The sequence below is a fragment of the Anguilla rostrata genome, chromosome 7 (assembly GCF_018555375.3).
Source record: "Anguilla rostrata isolate EN2019 chromosome 7, ASM1855537v3, whole genome shotgun sequence".
In the NCBI taxonomy this organism is placed as follows: domain Eukaryota; kingdom Metazoa; phylum Chordata; class Actinopteri; order Anguilliformes; family Anguillidae; genus Anguilla; species Anguilla rostrata.
The window spans coordinates 47,463,919-47,483,471 of NC_057939.1; the positions used below are offsets into that span (position 1 = coordinate 47,463,919).

At 45.2% G+C, this 19,553-nt stretch overlaps 1 protein-coding gene across 4 annotated transcripts in view; it reads right to left on the bottom strand.

Moving 5' to 3' along the window:
• LOC135259886 (contactin-1a-like) overlaps positions 1 to 19,553 on the bottom strand; it is a 64,616-nt gene that overhangs the window by 13,283 nt on the left and 31,780 nt on the right. For all 4 annotated transcript variants that reach the window (XM_064344793.1, XM_064344796.1, XM_064344794.1 and 1 more), the window contains exons 3-15: positions 18,744 to 18,782; positions 12,906 to 13,032; positions 11,080 to 11,261; positions 10,580 to 10,675; positions 9,903 to 10,109; positions 8,322 to 8,433; positions 7,578 to 7,759; positions 6,945 to 7,069; positions 6,221 to 6,338; positions 5,769 to 5,919; positions 4,249 to 4,376; positions 1,133 to 1,311; positions 332 to 455 (exon numbers count right to left, since the gene is read on the bottom strand). In XM_064344793.1, the coding sequence (XP_064200863.1) occupies positions 332 to 455; positions 1,133 to 1,311; positions 4,249 to 4,376; positions 5,769 to 5,919; positions 6,221 to 6,338; positions 6,945 to 7,069; positions 7,578 to 7,759; positions 8,322 to 8,433; positions 9,903 to 10,109; positions 10,580 to 10,675; positions 11,080 to 11,261; positions 12,906 to 13,032; positions 18,744 to 18,782 (1,770 nt within the window). The remainder of the gene's footprint in view (positions 1 to 331; positions 456 to 1,132; positions 1,312 to 4,248; positions 4,377 to 5,768; positions 5,920 to 6,220; positions 6,339 to 6,944; positions 7,070 to 7,577; positions 7,760 to 8,321; positions 8,434 to 9,902; positions 10,110 to 10,579; positions 10,676 to 11,079; positions 11,262 to 12,905; positions 13,033 to 18,743; positions 18,783 to 19,553) is intronic.

Genomic DNA, 19,553 nt, shown 5'->3' on the forward strand with positions numbered 1-19,553 from the left:
TTTAAGTTCTTTGTCCAAGGCCCTGTGAGGCGTAATTCCTCCCCAGTTTCACTCCCTGGTGTGAGTCATAGTGATTCAATGGTGGCAGATTAAAATTTGCAGGAACTGTAGGGCAGAGGGGGAAAATCCAGGTTTAGAAAATAAAAGTGGCGCCCAGTTCATGGGTGGGAGAAACACATGGCAGGACTTTTACTTTCTGACCCCTGGACTTTCCACCTCTGCCATAGATAAGAAGGGGACAAAGGGCAATGCGGACAAGACCATTTTTGGCTGAAATGCGGGACGGTGGAGGAACGCCAGCGCCCCCTGCTGACCCCTGTGAGAGCCTCACCTCTCACCACCAACTCGGCAGAGGCAGTGCTGTTGTCCACGACGGTGTGGGCGGTGCAGGTGTAGCGGCCAGAGTGCTTCAGCTGGGTGTTCGCTATCCTCAGCTCTCCACTGGAGTCGCGCGTCTGAGAGGGACAAAGCAAAAAAAAAAAAAAAAAACAAACACAAAAAACACGCATTTTATTACTGCTTTGTTATCACTTATTTACTCAAACCACACGTTTGATTTCAGGGGTCCCCATACAAATAAAGCTCCGGGTTTTAGTGTGTGATGTGCCCTGTCATTTTGAACTCAAAAATGATTTAACCTATAATAACAAAACAGAAAAATAAACAAAAAGTAAGTAGGGCTGTAAAGCCAAAACCAGTCTCAAAAAATTAAGGCAGTGCCCAATTTAAGTTTTATCATGAAAAGTGAATATAGCCTGCCCCCTGGTGGCCACAAAATATACTGTAGGAAACGTTTTTCTCTGACAGTTGCAAATGTTAAAAGAATGTAAAATTGTATACAATGCAAGGTTTGGTTTCGCAGTTTGATTTGATTTGCAATTTGTGTGCTTTCTCTGTAGAAATGTCCAACTATGAATTCAATCGGTACTGATGATATTTAACTGCAACAATTGCCCCATGACTTCAGAACAATGGGTTTATCTGCGGCATTTGCGATTCTGTTGTAATTTCCACCATCAAATGAAAACAATCAGGGATGCTCAAGTGGGGAATAATGTCTGCCGACTCAAGGGTAAAATAAAGAGACGAGGGACATGAAGCGTTGTGGATCTGAGCGTCTCGTCTCATTCACCCCGGCCTTGTCGCGCTGGTAGTGCTCCCACTCGCGGTCGAAGTCAACGACGCGCCCGTTGACGGACCAGATGAAGTCGATCTCCAGGCTGGGGTCGTGCGATGCCGCGCACTGCATGCGGGCGTCTTCCCCCACCGTCACGTCGGCGTTCGACGGAGCCAGCGTGATCTTAGTGGCCTCTGAAACCGCGGGGGGACAGAAGAATAAGAACAAGAACACACTTATATCCCACCGGTAGAGCTGGACGTGGATGAAAACAGCGAGTTTCCTGTTGTGCATTATGCTACTATTAGGGCTGGTTTCCCCAGACACGGATTAAGCCTGCAGTCCTAGACTAAAAGCTTTTTTTCGGTGGAGATATTGAAATTTTCTTTTTTATTCCAAAACTAGACTTAATTCATGCGTTGGAAACCAGCCATTAGTTATTTAACAGATGATCCTAGGGACAAAAATGCATTACAAAAATGCATACAGAACGCTTAGGCAAAGTGCCGAGAGGAAGTCCAGTCGTCGGTATCACAACCCATTACATTGCATTACATGACATTTATTTGGCAGACGCTTTTATCCAGTGCGACGCGCAGTAAGTGTTATTGTAGGAGTCATTACATAAACCTGCAGCATAAGCTAGAATTACGCAGCAGCCGCAAGAGAGAGACCGAGGACCTAGCGCTTCATGCAGCAAACGCGTAAGGTTATGAAACAGGAAGAATTCTACACTCGTGGAATAGGATAAGGGTAACAAAACAAAAAAAAAAACACACACACATTCAGAAACTACATACTTTCTATCTCCATTTTCATATTTAATATATTTTATAATTTACATTCAATTTAATTTGAATAAAATGTAATAAAATTTAATTAGCTCTTCCACTGTGCTACTGTTCAAAGCATTTGACAGGTCTGTTAGCACACTGTCCTGAATTAGTAACCAGGGCAAGTAAAGGGGAAAAGAAATCCAGAAGGTTCCAGCACATGATAAGGGGGGCGACATTCATGAAATAAAGTCTGTTACAAGAGGGCAATAGGAATGGAAGCATTTATTGCCCAGCTGAGAGGTGTGAGCAAGTTTTGGAAGAGCGGCTTCCGAGCACTGGGAAGGCGCACATTGCAAGTCTCACCACTAGAGGGAGGGAGAGTTAATACATGATGGAGTGTTAAAAAAGAAGGGAGGATGGTCTGAATGTCAGTGTGACACTGGGGAAGCAGGGAGGGGTGTGTGTGTGTGTGTGTGGCAGGGGGTGAAAGGAACAAGCATGGAAATACATGTAATTCTGAACACACAGAATGCTAGCCAGCTAGCAGAGTACTAAACTAGCATTTCCATAAAATGAAAGTCTGGAACTCCATAGTAGGGTTTGGGTCAGCTGATTTGAAATGAAATGAAATTAACTCCAACTCTCCCAAACTGTCAAATTGGTTTGGTCCATTGAAAGCTCAAATTGTTCCTGGACCAAGAGATTTGTAAGCAAGTGGAAAAAAAGCCTTCAAACTATAACTCAGGAATAGCCACATCTGGTCTTTAACCAGTTTAAACCCGGTCAAGTGATTTGACTCTGTAATCAGCTGCTTTAATTGCCTAATTATGTGCTTAATAAGAATGAAAACCAGCGCGCCAGGGTTGGCTGCCCCCGCTATAAATTATCCTGAAATAATATTGATATATCTTTTCAGAAATTGAGCAAAAATGTTTATCTGCCAGTTCATTGATTGGTTTGTTTGGCAGACGCTCTTGTGTACAGCAGCTAGCCGGCCCAGGTGACCTGGAAATGAAGCATCGCACTGCATGCTAATATGCAAAATATAATACCCAGAACACAAAGCACAGCCAATAACACATCCAATAACGGGACTGAGCACCCAGCCCAGAACGAGCGCTGGAAATCTAATCATGCAGCTGTTAGCGGTTTTAGCGTTCCTGTAGTACCACACAATTATCCTCAACAGCAGCATTACTTCACAGACTCTCACAACACGCATTTAAATTGGCATTCGGTGAATTATAAACACGGCTTTTGGTCTTCCCTGAATGCCATTTCACAGCGGGGCAGGGGTGCGGGGGGTTGTCCCCAGATCCTGTTCCAGAAGCTAAGTGGAGAACAACACCCAGATTTTGGAACCTAATATTCTCTAGAAAACAGAGTTGATTGCTGTAACACTAAAAATGGACAACACACGGTTGAAGATGAGGAATTTGAAAATGAATCCAGACCACTTAATCCATATTGACAGGTTTCACGCAGTGTCACTGTATTTTCCATCGTGTGAGATCTTTAATTGAGATTTACTGTCACACATGTTAAGTTTTGAACAGAAATGAACATGGCCTCTGTACACTGTGCTATAAACACATTACTAATTATGCTGAACTGAATTAAGCTGCCACTAGATCTTCAGCAGAGCAAAGCTCATTCATTTCTAACTGCTAGCGAAGCAGCCAGTTTAATCAAAGCAGGTGTGAGTAGGAAATTACCTTGCATTGCCATATCACCCTGGATACAAGCATCTGCCACAAAATAGATTCTGGATAACATTACTTGAAGTGCATGCTATACAGTCTGCATAATTATTTCATAAGCATAATGCAACACCTGTTATAGCCAGGGAATGGTGCCATGTTACAGCTAACGACAAATGCCATAACACTGTCATGTGTATGCATAAGATTTTACAAAACCAATTCAAAAGAATAATGGTACTCATACAAGGGGCTTCTGTATGGTTTACAGGGTTAAGACACCACACTTGGTGTGTGGATCGAATCCAGGATCGAATCCAGACCGTACCAGTGCCGACTGTGGCCGGTAGCTCCATAGGGGACGCGCAATTCCCGATTAGAGGGTTCACTCAGATAGGTTTTCCCGTGCATCACTATCTAGGGACCCCTGCTGGACGATAGGGCGCTGGTGGATTTTCTTTCATGCTCCATCTCCCTGGTCATAAGCTTTTTAATACACTGCCATGACTGGCTATTACACATGCCGTGTCATGCTTATGACAGAATTATGTAGGCATTACGGCGTATAGTAATGTCATGGAATTGCGTGAAAGCTGTGTGGAGGTTGGCATTAGCTGCGCAGGTGGGAGACGGTGGTTAAGACCTGTGGTATTACCTGTGATGGAGAGGTCTCCGGTGCTGTTGGCTTTGCCCAGGTGGTTTTCGGCGAAGCAGGTGTACCGGCCTTCGTCCATCTTAGTGACGTTCAGGATCTCCAAGCTGCCGTCGTGCCAGATGTGTATTCTGCCAGGGGGGAGACAGGCAAGAATTAGGCTGGAGAACCCCTGGAGAGCCCTAACTCGCACCCTCACCCTAACCCCTGGAGAGCCCTAACTCGCACCCTCACCCTAACCCCTGGAGAGCCCTAACTCGCACCCTCACCCTAACCTCTGGAGAGCCCTCTCCCCTTCCAGCCTGGCCACAGCGCTCACGTTAGCAGCAACGGGCACTGCTGGGAACATCCCAGTTTAAATATGGGCCGGATTCCCAGAGCCTGTGACCTCTGACATGCACCTCCTCTCGCTATTCAACCACAGCCCAGTGTCCCGTATATTACACCCGATTCGCTGGTTTCAAGCGCTGTCTTCACCTTTGACCCCCCTTCATTGAGCTGATGAGGTAATATCGGTTACATGCAATAAATGGCCCACAGGCTCATTTCTGAACCATGCACTGGAGTACAAGCCTGGCATTCAAGGCTACACAAAAGAATAATGACAGAAGGCTCCACGCAAATGGCTAATCAAATTCCATTTCTTTACAGAGGACTTACTCATTTACTGATTCCTTATTAGCATACCAAGTTTTTAAGTTTGAGTGATTGGGGCTTTGTATGATTGTATGATTGTCTTTATGTAATATAAACAGCAAGCGATTGAGAGCCTCTTGACTGAATCATAATATTTAATACAAATTCTCTCTAAAATTATAAAATGCTTCGCTCTAATCTTGCGTTCTGATTGGCTAATGACTCCAGCTGTGCAAATATTCAAGGTTTTATCACACTGAAAAAGAATTGAAAGTGCACATGGGAATATCACTAAAAAACATAAAGCTCTAATGGCACAAAACTATATTCAATATAAATCAATAACAAGCACTGTACTAATAAAATCAAATCAAATATAATTTACCATTACAGGAATGAGCTTACTAGACTACAGGATTCTGTAAATATCATTGTTTTAATGATACTGGCACTGTAGCTAGCCAACATAAATAACGTGAATCTGAATCTTCACTCAAGACTGGGACATGTTTCATAAGACCCCTCTCCCTACATGGCATGCCCCACCCCTCTCCCTCTACATCCCACCCTGCCTGTAACCTGACTCTTCCCCTAACCCCTCCCCTCTTCCTCTATGTCCCACCCTGCCCTGAGGCTGACCACTCCCCCAACCCCTCTCCTCTTCCTCTATGTCCCACCCTGCCCTTAACCCTGATTTATACTTCGCCGTACAACCCTTTCGACAAGTGTCATGCGACAAAAATGAAAGTGTTCTTTTTCCATGGAAATATGTCACTTTTGCCATGCAACACTTGTTGAAATTGTCGTGCGACAAAGTATAAATCAGGCATAGCTCCTCCCCTGCCCCGCCCCAACCTCGTCCCGCCCTGCATGCCCTGCCCGCTGACCGTGAGGAGTTGGACAGCAGCTCCGTTCCTTTGCTCCAGGAGATTACGGGTCTGGGCGAGGCCTTCGGCTTGCACTCGATGACCACGCGCCCGTTTTTGGCTCCCAGAAGCCTCTTCTTCACAGGGTTGCGTTCAAATGTGGGCGCGCAGGCTTGAGGGAGAATTTTTTTTAAATACAGAAAAAAAATGTATGTTTCATTAGAACCTCCTGCATTAGTCATTGTCCAGGCCTGAAGCAGCACGGTACTGTAGGTAACTGAGGAGTCTAGATGGTTTGAATGGTCTGTTCTAGTGCTTATGCTTTCGTATGTTCTGATATCTATGTATGCTGAGAAGAAAGCGACAGTCTATTTTCACAATCTGAAATGAGAATCAAACTGCATCTGAAGTGGTGTCACACACAGTGTCCTCAGAGTGAAGAGGGAATTGGCGTAAAAAAAAATGTCACTCACCAGTCACGCGCAATTCTGCGTTGGCGTAGATCACTCCGTGTTTGTTCTCCGCGATGCACTGGTACATCCCGGAGTCCTCAGACGAGAGCCTGCTAAACTTCAGCTCTCCTTTACCGTACTGAAAAGGAACACAAAGTGCAGAGGCTGCAGCACAGTCGCACCACGACAATATCCTAATCCTAACTATGGCTAACAAATCAACGGTAAACACCCCTCCTCACTATAAGTACCAAACCTGCATCAAGTTGTATTTCAAATACTTAATCATATATGCAGCAGTCCAGCAATATTCACAACAAAACGGATTTTTGAAAGTAAGTTTTGGTTAGTAACAAATTTCATTAAAAATTCTAGCGTTTTTATATTTTGCCTGCATCCAAAAATCTGGAGTATTTGAAATTACATTACATCCAAGCATTTTAAAGATGCTTTCATCGAGACCAGGTTTCACAGATTATATTTTTACATAGAATCAACTTATAGGGCTAATACAGCCTGTTCCTGAATATTTTGAGGTTTCAACCAGTGCGAGCTCCCCAAGATTTTACATGCACCATTTCTAATTAAAAATAAGGGGATCGTTTAAGATCAGCGACAGCCAATATTTCTAAGGAAGTGATGTGGCCAGTTTGGTATCCATTCAAAATCATGGGAAGTCATTCCTTGGCGCCGCCCCCTGGAAACACATCACGGAAATGAGAGAGGGGCTCAATGAAGTCCTCACCGAATTTCCATTCTTCAGCCAGCGGATGGACGGCTGGGGTTTGCCCGTAGCCTGGCAGGACATGATGAGCTCGCTGTAGATGTCTTTTTCCATGTCGGTCACATGAGCCGTCCACTCTGGCGCAGCTGCGGAGGCACGATATCAAAGCAACCAATCACGGCGGAGCATATTTTTAACTCGGAGCCCGAGGGGCCCAATCTGGCCCTCCGTAGCCTCGGTCTCACGACCACTGAGAAGAAATAAACTATTATTCGGATGCTCCAAAGAATTATAGCCGTGTCTAGGCGCGCATCTGGGAGTGAGTATTTCTGTAAAGCGTCTTTTGTGACAGCGTCTCTGCAAAGAACAGCTGTGTTCAATTTGGTCTGAATTGAATTAGTAGCCGCAGACGCGGTCTGCCAGATCAGAAGCGCATCCCAAAAAGACACTGTGTAGAAGTTGTTCTCGTTCTCTCACGAGTCCGAAAACGACCCGCGGAGCTCCTCAGAGGCTAAAGGACATACCAGCGGATGAGATTCAATGAAGACTAAGTCACGGCAGGCTAATTGAGTTTTGGGTCTCGGCATTGTCATGGCCTGTGAAATGTACGCACCAGTGTCCCCGAGGGTGAATCAGCCGCTAGCGTGGCAATACCTTCCACTCCCAGCCAGGCCTCGTGCGAGTCTTTGCCTTTGACGTTGCCCGCCTCGCACTCGTAGGTGCCCTCGTCCTCCATCTGCACGTTGTAGATTTGGAGCGTGGCTCCCGACATGCCGATCTCGTGATTGGCCGGCAGCTCCCCCTCCACCTTCCGCCACTGGATCTCCGGTACGGGGCTGAGAATAGCACCGGCGGCACGGTCAATGTGGTCAATGGAGCGAAGGCACTCACCGTCAACGACCTTCACCACGGTCTAAACTGTCAACTCATTTATGCTCAACACTTTCAGCACATTCAATATGGTAAAAACTATCAATTCATTTCTGGTGAACACCTTCAAAACCTTTAACATCGTCGAAACTATCAACACATTTACAGTCAACACCTTCAAAACATTGAACTTGCTCAAAACTGTCAACTCACTTATGGTCAACACCTTCAATAACATCAAAATAATCTAAACCATCAATTCATTTATGGTCAAACCCTTCAATACCTCCAACGTGGTCAAAAATATCAACTCGTTTTTGGTCCTTAGTGCAAACAGCTTGAATCTTGATGATGGTAATGACAACAATGACAATCCGGTGTATAAACCTGCACATTACATTATCCCCTTTCAAGAAACAACAAATTAATTTGAAATAAAACAGGAAAAAAAATAGCTTTGCAGTACAGGGAAATGAATTCCCAAACACCTTCATTTCACAGAACAGCACTGCTGAAATTGCGACTCACTTTCCCAGGGCAAAGCACTCCAGTGTGATGTTCTGTCCGACCAGAGCGTAGGTTTTTGGAAACCTCACTCTTATATCAGCCGGGTATCTTCTTGGCCCCTTTCTGCCGATTTCTAAAGGGAGGCGCCAGAAACAAATACGCCTTTGTCCCAAACATCATGGCGCTTACTGCATATGACATCACATATAAACAAGCGACACAGTGAGCATGTTTCAACGTTCTGGATTAACAAAACCCCAAATGTAGACTAAGGCACTACCTGGAGGCAAGACTGATCCACAAAATAATCATCACAAAGTGAGGAGAGAGTGAGAGAGAGAGATAGAGAGGAGAGAGAGATAGAGAGGAGAGAGAGAGAGAGAGAGAGAGAGATAGAGATAACAGAAACTCAAGGCATTTGTTTACGTGTGGAAGCACGCGCGGGCTGTGCCTTTAAGGCTGAACGCCGCGCGCATGCTAACAGGAGGCACCCGTCTCAGAGCACGAGTGAAGAATAATTAATGGACCTTCGGAGACCCCTGGAGCAGCTGCTCTCCTTTCAAGTCTCCTTACAGACCTTTCCACTTTAAAAAAAAAACAAACAAAGAACCTTTCCTAACTCCGAGGCTTGGCTTTTCATCTCTTTCATTCTCTCTCTCTCACACTTGGTCTCCTTCCTTCCCTCTCTCTCTCCCTCCTTTCCTCTCACTCACTCGCTCACTCCCTCCTGGTCAGGCTAGTATGTGCCGCCTCCTTGGCGGGGGAAAGTCTACAGAGCGCCTATATTACTCACCCATTCGCCTCGGTGGCATATATTGAATTTCACCCGTCCCAGAGGGGGTCTGAATGTTTACCGAAAATATCCATAATCCTTTAATCCCCGCTATTGAGCTTCCACCAACTGTATCCTCACAGCAACTCAAAGATGTACTTTTGACTCAACCCCCCCCCCCTCCCCCCTCCAGAAAACCCCCCTATCACCATCGTATGGTACGCATGGGGAGAAGACGGAGACGCCCGGTTGGGAGAAATAGGATTATCACGCTTGGCAGCCGCCCTCAGCTCGGCCTACTGCTTTCGCTTAGATTTGCAAGGGCTTCCACTGAAACAGCTGCAGCAGATGCTTCCGGAACAGACAGAGGTTTTACTCAGTGATACAATGGCAATGTCGTACAGGAGGCTCCTGCTCAAAGGCCAATTTCTCGACCTCTGTGCAATGTCAACAACGGTCCACTGCGTCCAATTCCCACAAACCGCCCTCTGAGCATCCGATCCTGGTCCTGAAAAGCCATAGAGTCTAGCAGCTTTTGTTGTTACTTAGCACTTAATTGGTCAGTTAAAACACTTGATTACTCAGTCAGATAACTTCACCTGGATGGAACTGGTTGCTGACTTTAAAGATATTTGAATAAAAACCAGCAGACTATATAGCTCTCCAGGATCCAGAGTCCAGCACCTCTGATCTTTTCAGTGTCTGAGCGGGCAAAACCCCGGCAGTGCCTGTCGCTGCTACAGTAAGCGCTGTTCCCAGAAGGTGAGGTGTGTCTGTCTTGAGACTGTCTGGTTTCCGTGACGACCCCCCCCCGCCCCCGTGACACTCACGTTCCGCCTGCGGGACGAGGGGGATGAACTTGCTGAAGACGCTCTTGGCGATGGACGGGCTGGACACAAAGCAGGAGTAGTTGCCACTGTCGGTGGACTCCACCTTGGAGATGTAGAGGTCCCCGTTCTGCTGGGACACGAACCGCCGCTCGTCCAGCTGGATGAAGATGGGGAACTCATCCAGCATCCAGCGAAACGACAGCTCCGCTGGGGAGAGAGAGAGAGAGAGAGAGAGAGAGAGAGAGAGAAGGAGGTGCTCAGTATGTGATGTCGAGTACAATGAATTCAAAGACTGCAATGGGTATTATTATTATTATTATTATTATTATTATTATAATAAAAATGTTCAAATATTCAACTAAGGTTCTTAAGAATTAGTCTAAACATCTCTTATTGGAACTGCAGAACATATCTCCTTTAATTTAACAAAAAAATAAAAGGAGAACTCATTTATGAAAAAAGGTTACAGGCCTAAAATACGACGTCAATCAAAAATATTTCAGCTTTTCAAACTGAATCATTTGTCCCCCCTGCTTACAGTAGATTAGGTGTTGCTGGTCATGGGTGGTGCACGCACACAGAGGCACCAGCAGGGGGCAGGGTTTCATGGAGTCGCAAACACACGTGTGTAACCTGTAGAAGAATGGAAGGGAACAGTGTGCCAGTATGGTAGTTACCTGGGTTGTGTGGGGGTGTTGCACAGAGTAGCACCGCCCCCTGCCCCTCTTTCACATGCACAGCCCTCCTCTCCTCCGTGGAAAACATGTCCAGGTCTGGGAAGAGTGGTTCACATCCATTAACAAGACAACAAAAAACAACCATTAAGGACCAACAAGAACCGACATGAGAACCAGACCTAACTGATGGATCATATTGAAAATATTAATATGTGAAGAAATCAACCTTTTCTATTACTACAAAATGTCCCGTGGGCCAGTCAGTCAGTGTAATTCAGTAGTGCTTACGTTCCTCAGGATACTGATAACATATGCTTATTGCCAATGTGCGGACCGAGCATGGGAAATAGATCTGCTGAGCACTTTCTCAACCTCCAGAAGTGGGGGGGGGGGGGGGGTCGATGCTACAAACTTTAAATGTTAAAGAGCCCCGGAGAGCTGGCAGGGCTGTGCGTTACGTAACAGGAAGGGGTGCGAGGGCGGGGGGTGGCGTGACTCACAGCCGAACGTGACCGTGGCCCCCTTGCTCAGGACGCTGCCGTATCGGTTCTGGGCCAAGCAGGCGAATTTCCCGGCATGCAGGCTTTTGACCGGGCTGCTGATCACCAGGTTGCCCTCCACCTGGCTGAAGTGCCTGTCGGGCACCTCCAGAGGATGGGTAAAGTTGTCGTTCAGAATCCACCTGGAACCACACAGACATCAGCTGCGAGTGCTAATGAGAACATTTTCCTATTTCCTTGTTTACATACATACTTACGCAGCATTTATTTGTTGTGCTAAATAAATGATCACGGTTCGATGCTTAATAATGCCCCAGTCTGTGTTTCTGAAACTATAATAAACAAGGTAAAAGTCACAAGGTAGTAAGAGTTTTGTGACAGAGCCTCATAAGCCTCATCACACAGTATTTACTCCCAATCTACTTCAAATATCTCTACCCATACTTAAATGAATGAACTGAGAAATCCTCTCAGAACATCAGGGCTGTTGAACTGCGTTAAAATGATGAGAGCAAGATGGTAAACCTTCAGCCTCCTTCTTCAGCTGAGCTGAACTTGCTCCTCTGCCTGATCTGCAAATTCATTCTTAGACCGCTTGTTAGTCACAGCAGGGGTTCGAGAAACGAGGTTTCCACCTCAGCTTGTGTTCACTGGTGCAAAGCGAGGGCCTGTGGTCACATGACCACGCAGAGAACACTGAGCGGAGTTGTGCGGGTGGAGGAGACTTAGCCTCCAGTGAAGTGATGTTGACAGAAACGGGTTGGGTTTTGAGGCCCGCAAAAACGGCACACGGCGTGACATCCCCACATCACAGGCTGGTGTCAGGGGGCCTGCGCGCGTGTCGGGCCCCAAGCTAAAGGGCTTAGCCTTTCGGGGACCTCCGTTCAGAAAAAACCTGCTAATGTCAGAGCCTAGCGACCCACGCTTCAGGGCTAAGCAGCTGACACACCGTCTGCAGACAGGAGTCATGCTCCCAACCTCAAACACAGCGCTGGATAAATCACCAGAGCATATTACCCATACAGAGACGTTTTAAAGGCATACCATGCAGAATTTTTACCTTGAAAATATTTTTTAAAAGAACCATGCTTAGTCATATCTATGATGCACTGGCAATCTCTGTCTTTGCACACATTTGCTGACTCTGTGCTCCCCTGCTTGCATTTCTTCTTCTAAAATGTGTTCAGGATGTTTCTGGGCGTGATGCCCTTATCAGTGTGTGGAGCGGAGGGTGTGGCTACAGAGCCCGTGGGGTGGGATCAGGTTTCAACAGAGCGTTTTTAGCTAGCTGGCTATTGAAATGGCAGAGGTGAAGAAGCACAAGTACAAAAAAAACTGAAATGACAAGCTGGCAGGGCTTGTTCAAAAACCAGAGTCAACCTTGGAATTACGTTTCCTTGATGGAGGCAGGCCGTAAAATAAAAACGGTGTAAAAACGTATATAATATAGTAAATAGAGGCTAGTGGGCGGGGTTCAGGATGGAGGAGGAGACTTCTTTGATTCTAGGCACAGGACCACAGCAAGGCTAAAAATACTGCATAGTATGTCTTTAAACAGTACAGGATAAAAACCCAGAGATAATGTTACTCAGACTGGTGTAGAACAGTACAGGTAAAAGGTGTGTGTTAGACTATTTGTAGAACAGTACAGGTAAAAGGTGTGTGTTACTCAGACAGGCTGGTGTAGAACAGTACAGGTAAAAGGTGTGCGTTACTCAGACAGGCTGGTGTAGAACAGTACAGGTAAAAGGTGTGTGTTACTAAGTACAGGTAAAAGGCATGTGTTACTCAGACAGGCTGGTGTCCAGGTTACAGGTATATGTTACTTGTAAGTGGCTGGTGGATCTGCTCGTGCTCTGCAGTTGATGGTGATTTTGGCCTCCGGTGACTCCTCCGGATAGATCAGGTCTTGTGGCTCTTCCTCGAATACTGGCCCGTAACCCGTGTCATCTTCTGCAAGAGAAAACAGCACAGGCCCACAGCTCGACACAGCTCTACTCAGCAAAACGCTAGCAGCAAGCTAACGCTGCCTGTTGAATCGGCCAAGAGTGACTTCATACCTCCAGCTGGAACTGAAGCACAAACACTTCAGCTTCGTTTCTTTTCTCAATCAGCACCAAAATACGAGCCAAAGGAAGATGTCTTCTAATACGCAATCGCAATGAAACAAAAATTCTAAGCTTTCCTTTCATTCCGCTACCTGTTATGTCATAATCACAGGATGATAAGTAGTTCCAAGTTGTCGTCACCCAAGCCAAAGATCTATGCACACCAAAACCCGATGAACAGAACATGAACATGACTTCATCAACAGGAGATATTGATTATTCTCTCCTATCTGCGTTATCTTTGTCAGATAATTGAAAGTACACAGAGATCTGGCGCGTTCACTGAGGGAAGAGCACTCTTTCAGAAACTAATATCCTGTTTGTACGTTATCTACGGAAAGACAGCATTAATTCTGCAGGAGAACTCGGAGAACGGAAAGAAGGAAACGCCGCGACACTTAAAACGGCTCTCTGGGGCATTACAGGCAAAGGACAAAAGGATTGGATGTTCCCCATGTCCCGAAAACTAACAGATGAAAACAGAGGCGGTGAATCTGGACACCTACTGAAACTCTATGGTGAGGGCAGACTCACAGTTCACAGACATCAGATTAATGAATATACTGAAGACAGGCTTTGGTGCACAGTGGATGTACGTCTCAATGCACAATGCCAGAGTTCTTTAGATTACTGAAACGCAGTCATTATCAGGCCTCTGCTACTGGTTCCTCCCAAGGTTCCTTCCTATATACCACCCAGCCCATCTAACAGAAAATGTTCTCCCAATGTTACGGGAATGTTCTTTCAACATTATAATATTGCCGCGACATGGCAGCAATGTTGCGAGAACGTTTTGTTGTCAGCTGGGGAGTGTTATCTTGCCATTGGCTTGTTTTGCGGGGGTTCAGATCGGGGCATACGGTGACGCATGCTGTGGCAAATTCTTTGTAAAATGCGCTATACAAATGGCAGTTGATCGACTGATTGGTTGAAATGAGACCAATCGCCTTAAGTCACCCAAAGCCATCTCTGACATGACTAGTGTTACACATCTTGCCTCTGTTCTGTATGTAACTGGTACTGGATGTACCATAGCAGCGAGAGTAAGTTGTTTTGCTGAAGACAATTATAATTCATGAGTTAAACAGCAGCCTATTGTTCTGTTTTTAAGCACACTGAGAGTAAATCAACTATTCTGACTGTCTGACTTGAGTCCCATTCAACATTGTAGCGTACTGTAAGGGCAAGACACTTCGCGATTGTCGCTGCTATTTCAAATGGTAATGATGTCATCTGAAGAACAATGTCTGAAGAGGTCAGACCTATTTTCACTGCCTCTGCATTGTCCTTGTGATATTAGGACTGTCAGACACGCGGGCATTATTTAACAAGTGACGTTTTTCCCTTCTATATCGCTACCAGCTTAAATCTCTGACGTGACTTGGAGAAATGCAGGTTCTGCCTGCCTTCGGAAATTCCATCCACATTGCTTGAATGTTCCTCCACCTTTTTCCATCACCAGGCTATTTCTGCATGGTTTATTGTCTTTGGCAGAATAAACACAAAATTTGCAGCCAGTTGAGGTGTGAGAATTGCCAGCGCCTACCCAAAACAAATGCCTCTACAGTCCTGTTATTGATTTTACCATTTAAAAGGAACAATTTAACAATTTACTCATTTGGCAGATGCTTTAGCCAAAAGCAATTTACAAAACTGCATTTCACGTGGTGAGCAAACACCACTGGAGCTAGATATGGCCAAAGCTACAATTCAATAAGTGAAACAGTCAAGGTCTGTGCTTCAGCACCGGTGAAAGAACAGTAGAGAAAGGTTTGTTTGTTTGTCTGTTTTTTTTTTTTTTTTGTAAGCAGAAACATTGATATGTAGTTTGAAATGTTCTTATCTGCCTTCCTGACTATTATGAATTCCTGAAGGTGCTGGTACTGACTGGCAGCCCCAGATGGTGGTACATGATTGGTTATTGTCTGTGACTGGCATCCCAATATGGTGGTGTGTGATTGGCTCTTGCATCACCAAGGAAAAAAAGTGACGACTGGCAGGTGCCACATCAGAAGATAGAGCTCATGTTCAGCAGTGCCTCCCCCTCACCCAACTAACTGAGAGCAATGCAACAATGAGACAGGCTTATGAATGTGACTGGCAATCCCAACAAATATGGAGAATAAGGGACAAAAACTGGGGGAAAAAAAACACATCTTTTGAAAACACCACTGAAATAAAAAGACACCTCTGGAGACATGAGGGATATGTTGCTGGCAGTCCAACAGTCCACTCGCAATTCTGAATTCAGTTTTCAAATGAATTAGCCCGACTGGGTATCTGAGTAATTTATGTCTACCCTTCCAAGACCTGTCATTAGTTTGAAACAATATCAGAGGGAATACATAATATGGGATCCATGCAAATAGACTAATAAATAAAACAAGTCTTAATCAAGTACAGCGTTAGTCAGATTCGACATGCCTGAAAACTATAATTGGATTAACCTTCACACTACTGAAAGGGGACTCTTCAAACACATATTCACAGCTTCTCCTCTGTTAACTCTTCTTTGTACAATTCTGATAAATTTAAAAACAGGAAAGGAACAGAAATAGAAAGGAGGATTTGCAACAGAACTTGTATCAGATCTTCATTACACTGCGGTTCAAGAAATACCTCAAATAATGAATTTTCAAAAAGCATTATGCAACTATTATGCAAAAACGTTACGCAAACATTTAAAATCACGAACGCAGACAATGATTCATTATGAATACTGAATCATACGTTTGTTTATAACTACAGAGTACAAAAATAGAATGGGCATGCAATTATCATTAGCTCTACATAAATAAAATCAGCCTTGCAATTATACTGGATATTTTAGTCCAATCTAATTTACAGCAGCGAGAAAGGAAGGGTAGAAAATTTCAGCATCTTGCAGTAATTGCTGTAAAATCAGGATACAAACCACACACACAGTTAATATGCATCTGTGGTTCACTCTTGATTAACTTTACTGTCATCAGCATCCCAACTTCCTGACAAGCCTGGTCTGCATTATGCCATGACAATCAACAGAACTCCAAGGGAAAATTCCATTCTGTTCTCAACTTGTTCATAGAAAAGACAATGAAACTATGCACTCATGAAATGCACCAGTGTTCTTCAACGCTGGGGACCAGATTATTATTTATTAAAGTACTGCACAGACCAACAACTTTTCAGATATGATTGATAACAACGCATGATCAAGAATTGGACATGTAAAAAAGTAGATGGCTTCTTAAAATATACACAGCTGTTACTTAACAATATTTGTGACATCAGAATCAAACAGAACCGGCAACAAGAGCAACACCAAATGCAGGCACCACCTTTACCCCAAGTGCAAAGCTACTACACTAACTGACCAAAGGTATATGGACACCCCTTGATCTGGGGCTGTTTTTCATGGTTTGGGCTAGGCCCGTTAGGTACAGTGAAAGTAAGTGTAATGCTACAGCACGCAATCACATTCTAGACGATTCCGTGCTCCCACAAAAGTTTGGGGAAGGCCCTTTCCTGTTTCAGTATGGCAATACCCCCGGGCACACAGCGAGGTCCATATAAAAATGGATTGTTGAAAACATTGTAGAAGAACTTGACTAGCCTGCACAAAGCCCTGACCTCAACCCCATCCAACACCTTTGGGATCAATTGGCCAAAGCCAATTGAAAGCCAGGCCTAATAGCCCAATCAGTGCCCGAACCTCAGTAATGTTCTTCTGGCTGAATGGAAGCAAATCTCTGCACCAATGCTCCAACATCTAGTATAAAGCCTCCACTGGAGGTTGTTACAGGAGCATAGGGTGGACCAACTCCATACTAAAGCCCATAATTTTGAATGAGCACACTGGATGTGAGGTGTCCACATACACTTGGCCATGTAGTGAAGCTCATCCTCTCATCCCTGCGAAAAAAATAAATAGCCAAAGGCATTGTCTGATGGTATTTTAACTGAGGCATGCTTGATTAATGCTTCCGAGCGCTACAGCGGCTAACGCTCCATAGCGGTTGATTAATGCTGCCAGGCGCTACAGCAGCTAACGCTCCATACACTGCCTGACCTGCATCCATAAAACCCGGGCTAATTAAGCTGGCCGCAGTCAATTAAGCTGCTCAGACCAGAAGGGTCTCCTTCTTTAGCCCGGGGGCTCTCAATTCACTCAGGGACGCCTTACAGAAGCAATATACTGCAGTGGAATGTATTTATCAAGGGTAGAAATATATATTGCAGCATATCAATATATTGCAGTATATTCTAATTTCCCTGAAAGAGAACCAGGAGGCCTGAAGCCATTGGTTCTAGTATCGTCTGCACGGCTAAGACAAGAGAGTGACTTGTGATTGAAAAGCACAAACATGCATGCTGTCATTAAGAGGAGCAAACAGTTTGGCTAATTAGCCATTCTCAGCGTGCGGCCTGATTAGAGGGTTGACAACTCTCTTGCGATTGGCTGCCGACGTGACTGCCAAAAAGGGGGCATGATCAAAGGACGAGAAAGCAGCAGGACTTTCCAAAGAACATCCCTCTCTCCTTTCTCTATCTCCTTTTCCCTATCTCTGTTTTTCTTCTTCTCTCTATCTCTCTTATCTCTATCTTTCCTTCCTTCATTGGTTGCCTCTAGGTTTCTCGCCTTTCTCTGCTTCTCTCACCGTTGTTCTTTATCTGTGTCCTATCTTCTCTCTCTCGCTCCTTCCTTCCTCCTTCTTTCTCCTTCTCCCTCTTGCTCTCTCCATCCTTTTTCTGTCTCCATTTACCTTCTCTCCTCTCTCGCTCTCTCTCTCTCCTTTCTCCATCTCTCTCGCTCTCCCTCTCTCCTCTCTCTCTCTCCCTCAATTTGATGGAATTCTAATTAGCCTCTCTCCACGAGCCCGTGTGGTGTTTGAGAGCACAGTTAAGGCATTCCCCCCACAGCACTCGTTTCCGACAGACCGGCCAGCCAACCGCCTCCTTTCCGAAAACGGCGACACCAGAGAGCTCGCCCCGCACCAAGGTGAGCGCGCCCGGCATCCTGTTTACCGCGGAAACAGCCCCCGCGCTTCCTGTGGAACTGTTGGCTCATATGCATATTAAGGGCTTTTTTTTTTGGAATGCCTTCCAGCCCGGCATTACCGGATTCACACCTGCCATCAATGACTCATGAGGAACGCGTCGCCCCTTCTGCTTGTTCCCTTTCCTCCGGCTCCTTTTTAGCAGTGTGTCCTCTGAGCCCGGTGATGAATCGCAGATGTGTGCCTCATGCCAAAAAGACTGCTTATCCATAAACATAACTTCACCTGTGGGGCGCCATAATACCTATAGCATTTCACCCTCAGCTTGGCTTGTACGTCTCAAAATTCACAGACTGTTTTCAGAAGATATATACATAATAGAAGATAAAGTAATACGAAAATGAAAAGTCTCAAGTTGTCTTTGTGGGGTTTGTTCTTTAGGCTAACAGGCACTGCTCTGTATGCGTTAGGGCGCTAAAAACCAATGTAGGTTTTCACTTTGGAATGATGCTCATGGTTAAAACAACAGTGAGAAGCAGAAGTGATGCAGTGACTGCATACTGATCACATGACTCACCTCCGTCGCTGTGCAGTATATCAGCAAGCAGCAGAGAACCTGAAAAGGTGTGATGATAAAAATTATGTTAGTTCATTCAAGTAACACATACGTGTGATGGCAAATGTGTGTGTGTGTGTGTGTGTGTGTGTGCGTGTGTGCATGTGTGAGTACATGTGCATATTTGTGTGCATGCACTCATTCTGTTACTTATTACAAATGCACATCATGACTGGTGGAGCCCCCCTCTGGGTCCTGTGCCAAAGCAGTCCCATCCTCTCCCTAATCTATTGGGCTCAAATTTAATCTACAAATTACTGTAGCCATTTCCTCAATAAAAAAAAAAAAAACTAAAACTTGCAGACAGGGCTGTCAAATGTTCTGTGAATAGTTCAAGTGCTTATTAAGCCTAAAATTGCCCCCAGTCACCATGAATCACATCCACAGAAGTAAACGCTGCCCAATATCGTTGATAATAAAGTGATTTCAAAATTAAGACAAGACAACTGCAGAGGAGTAATTGAGTTTTTTTTTTTTAATGATTCCAGAAATTTGGGGCAAAGGGGAAAGGAGGGGGAAAGGTAAGAGGTAGCCTTTGGTGCTCCTCTTTCATCTCATTTTCTCCGTGATTCAGCTTTTGCTCGAGTGTCACAAGAAAGAAAAGAGCTGTCATCTCCTCCAATCAGCCGAGATTCTGTTTTTTCTCCCCCCTCATATTAACCTGCGGAGACGAGTTCACCGCGGTCCCGACACGATGAACGCGCGCATGCCGACAGTCCGGATTCAGCCAGTTGCGGTGGCAGTTAGCGGCGGAGGCTGTAAATCGCGCTC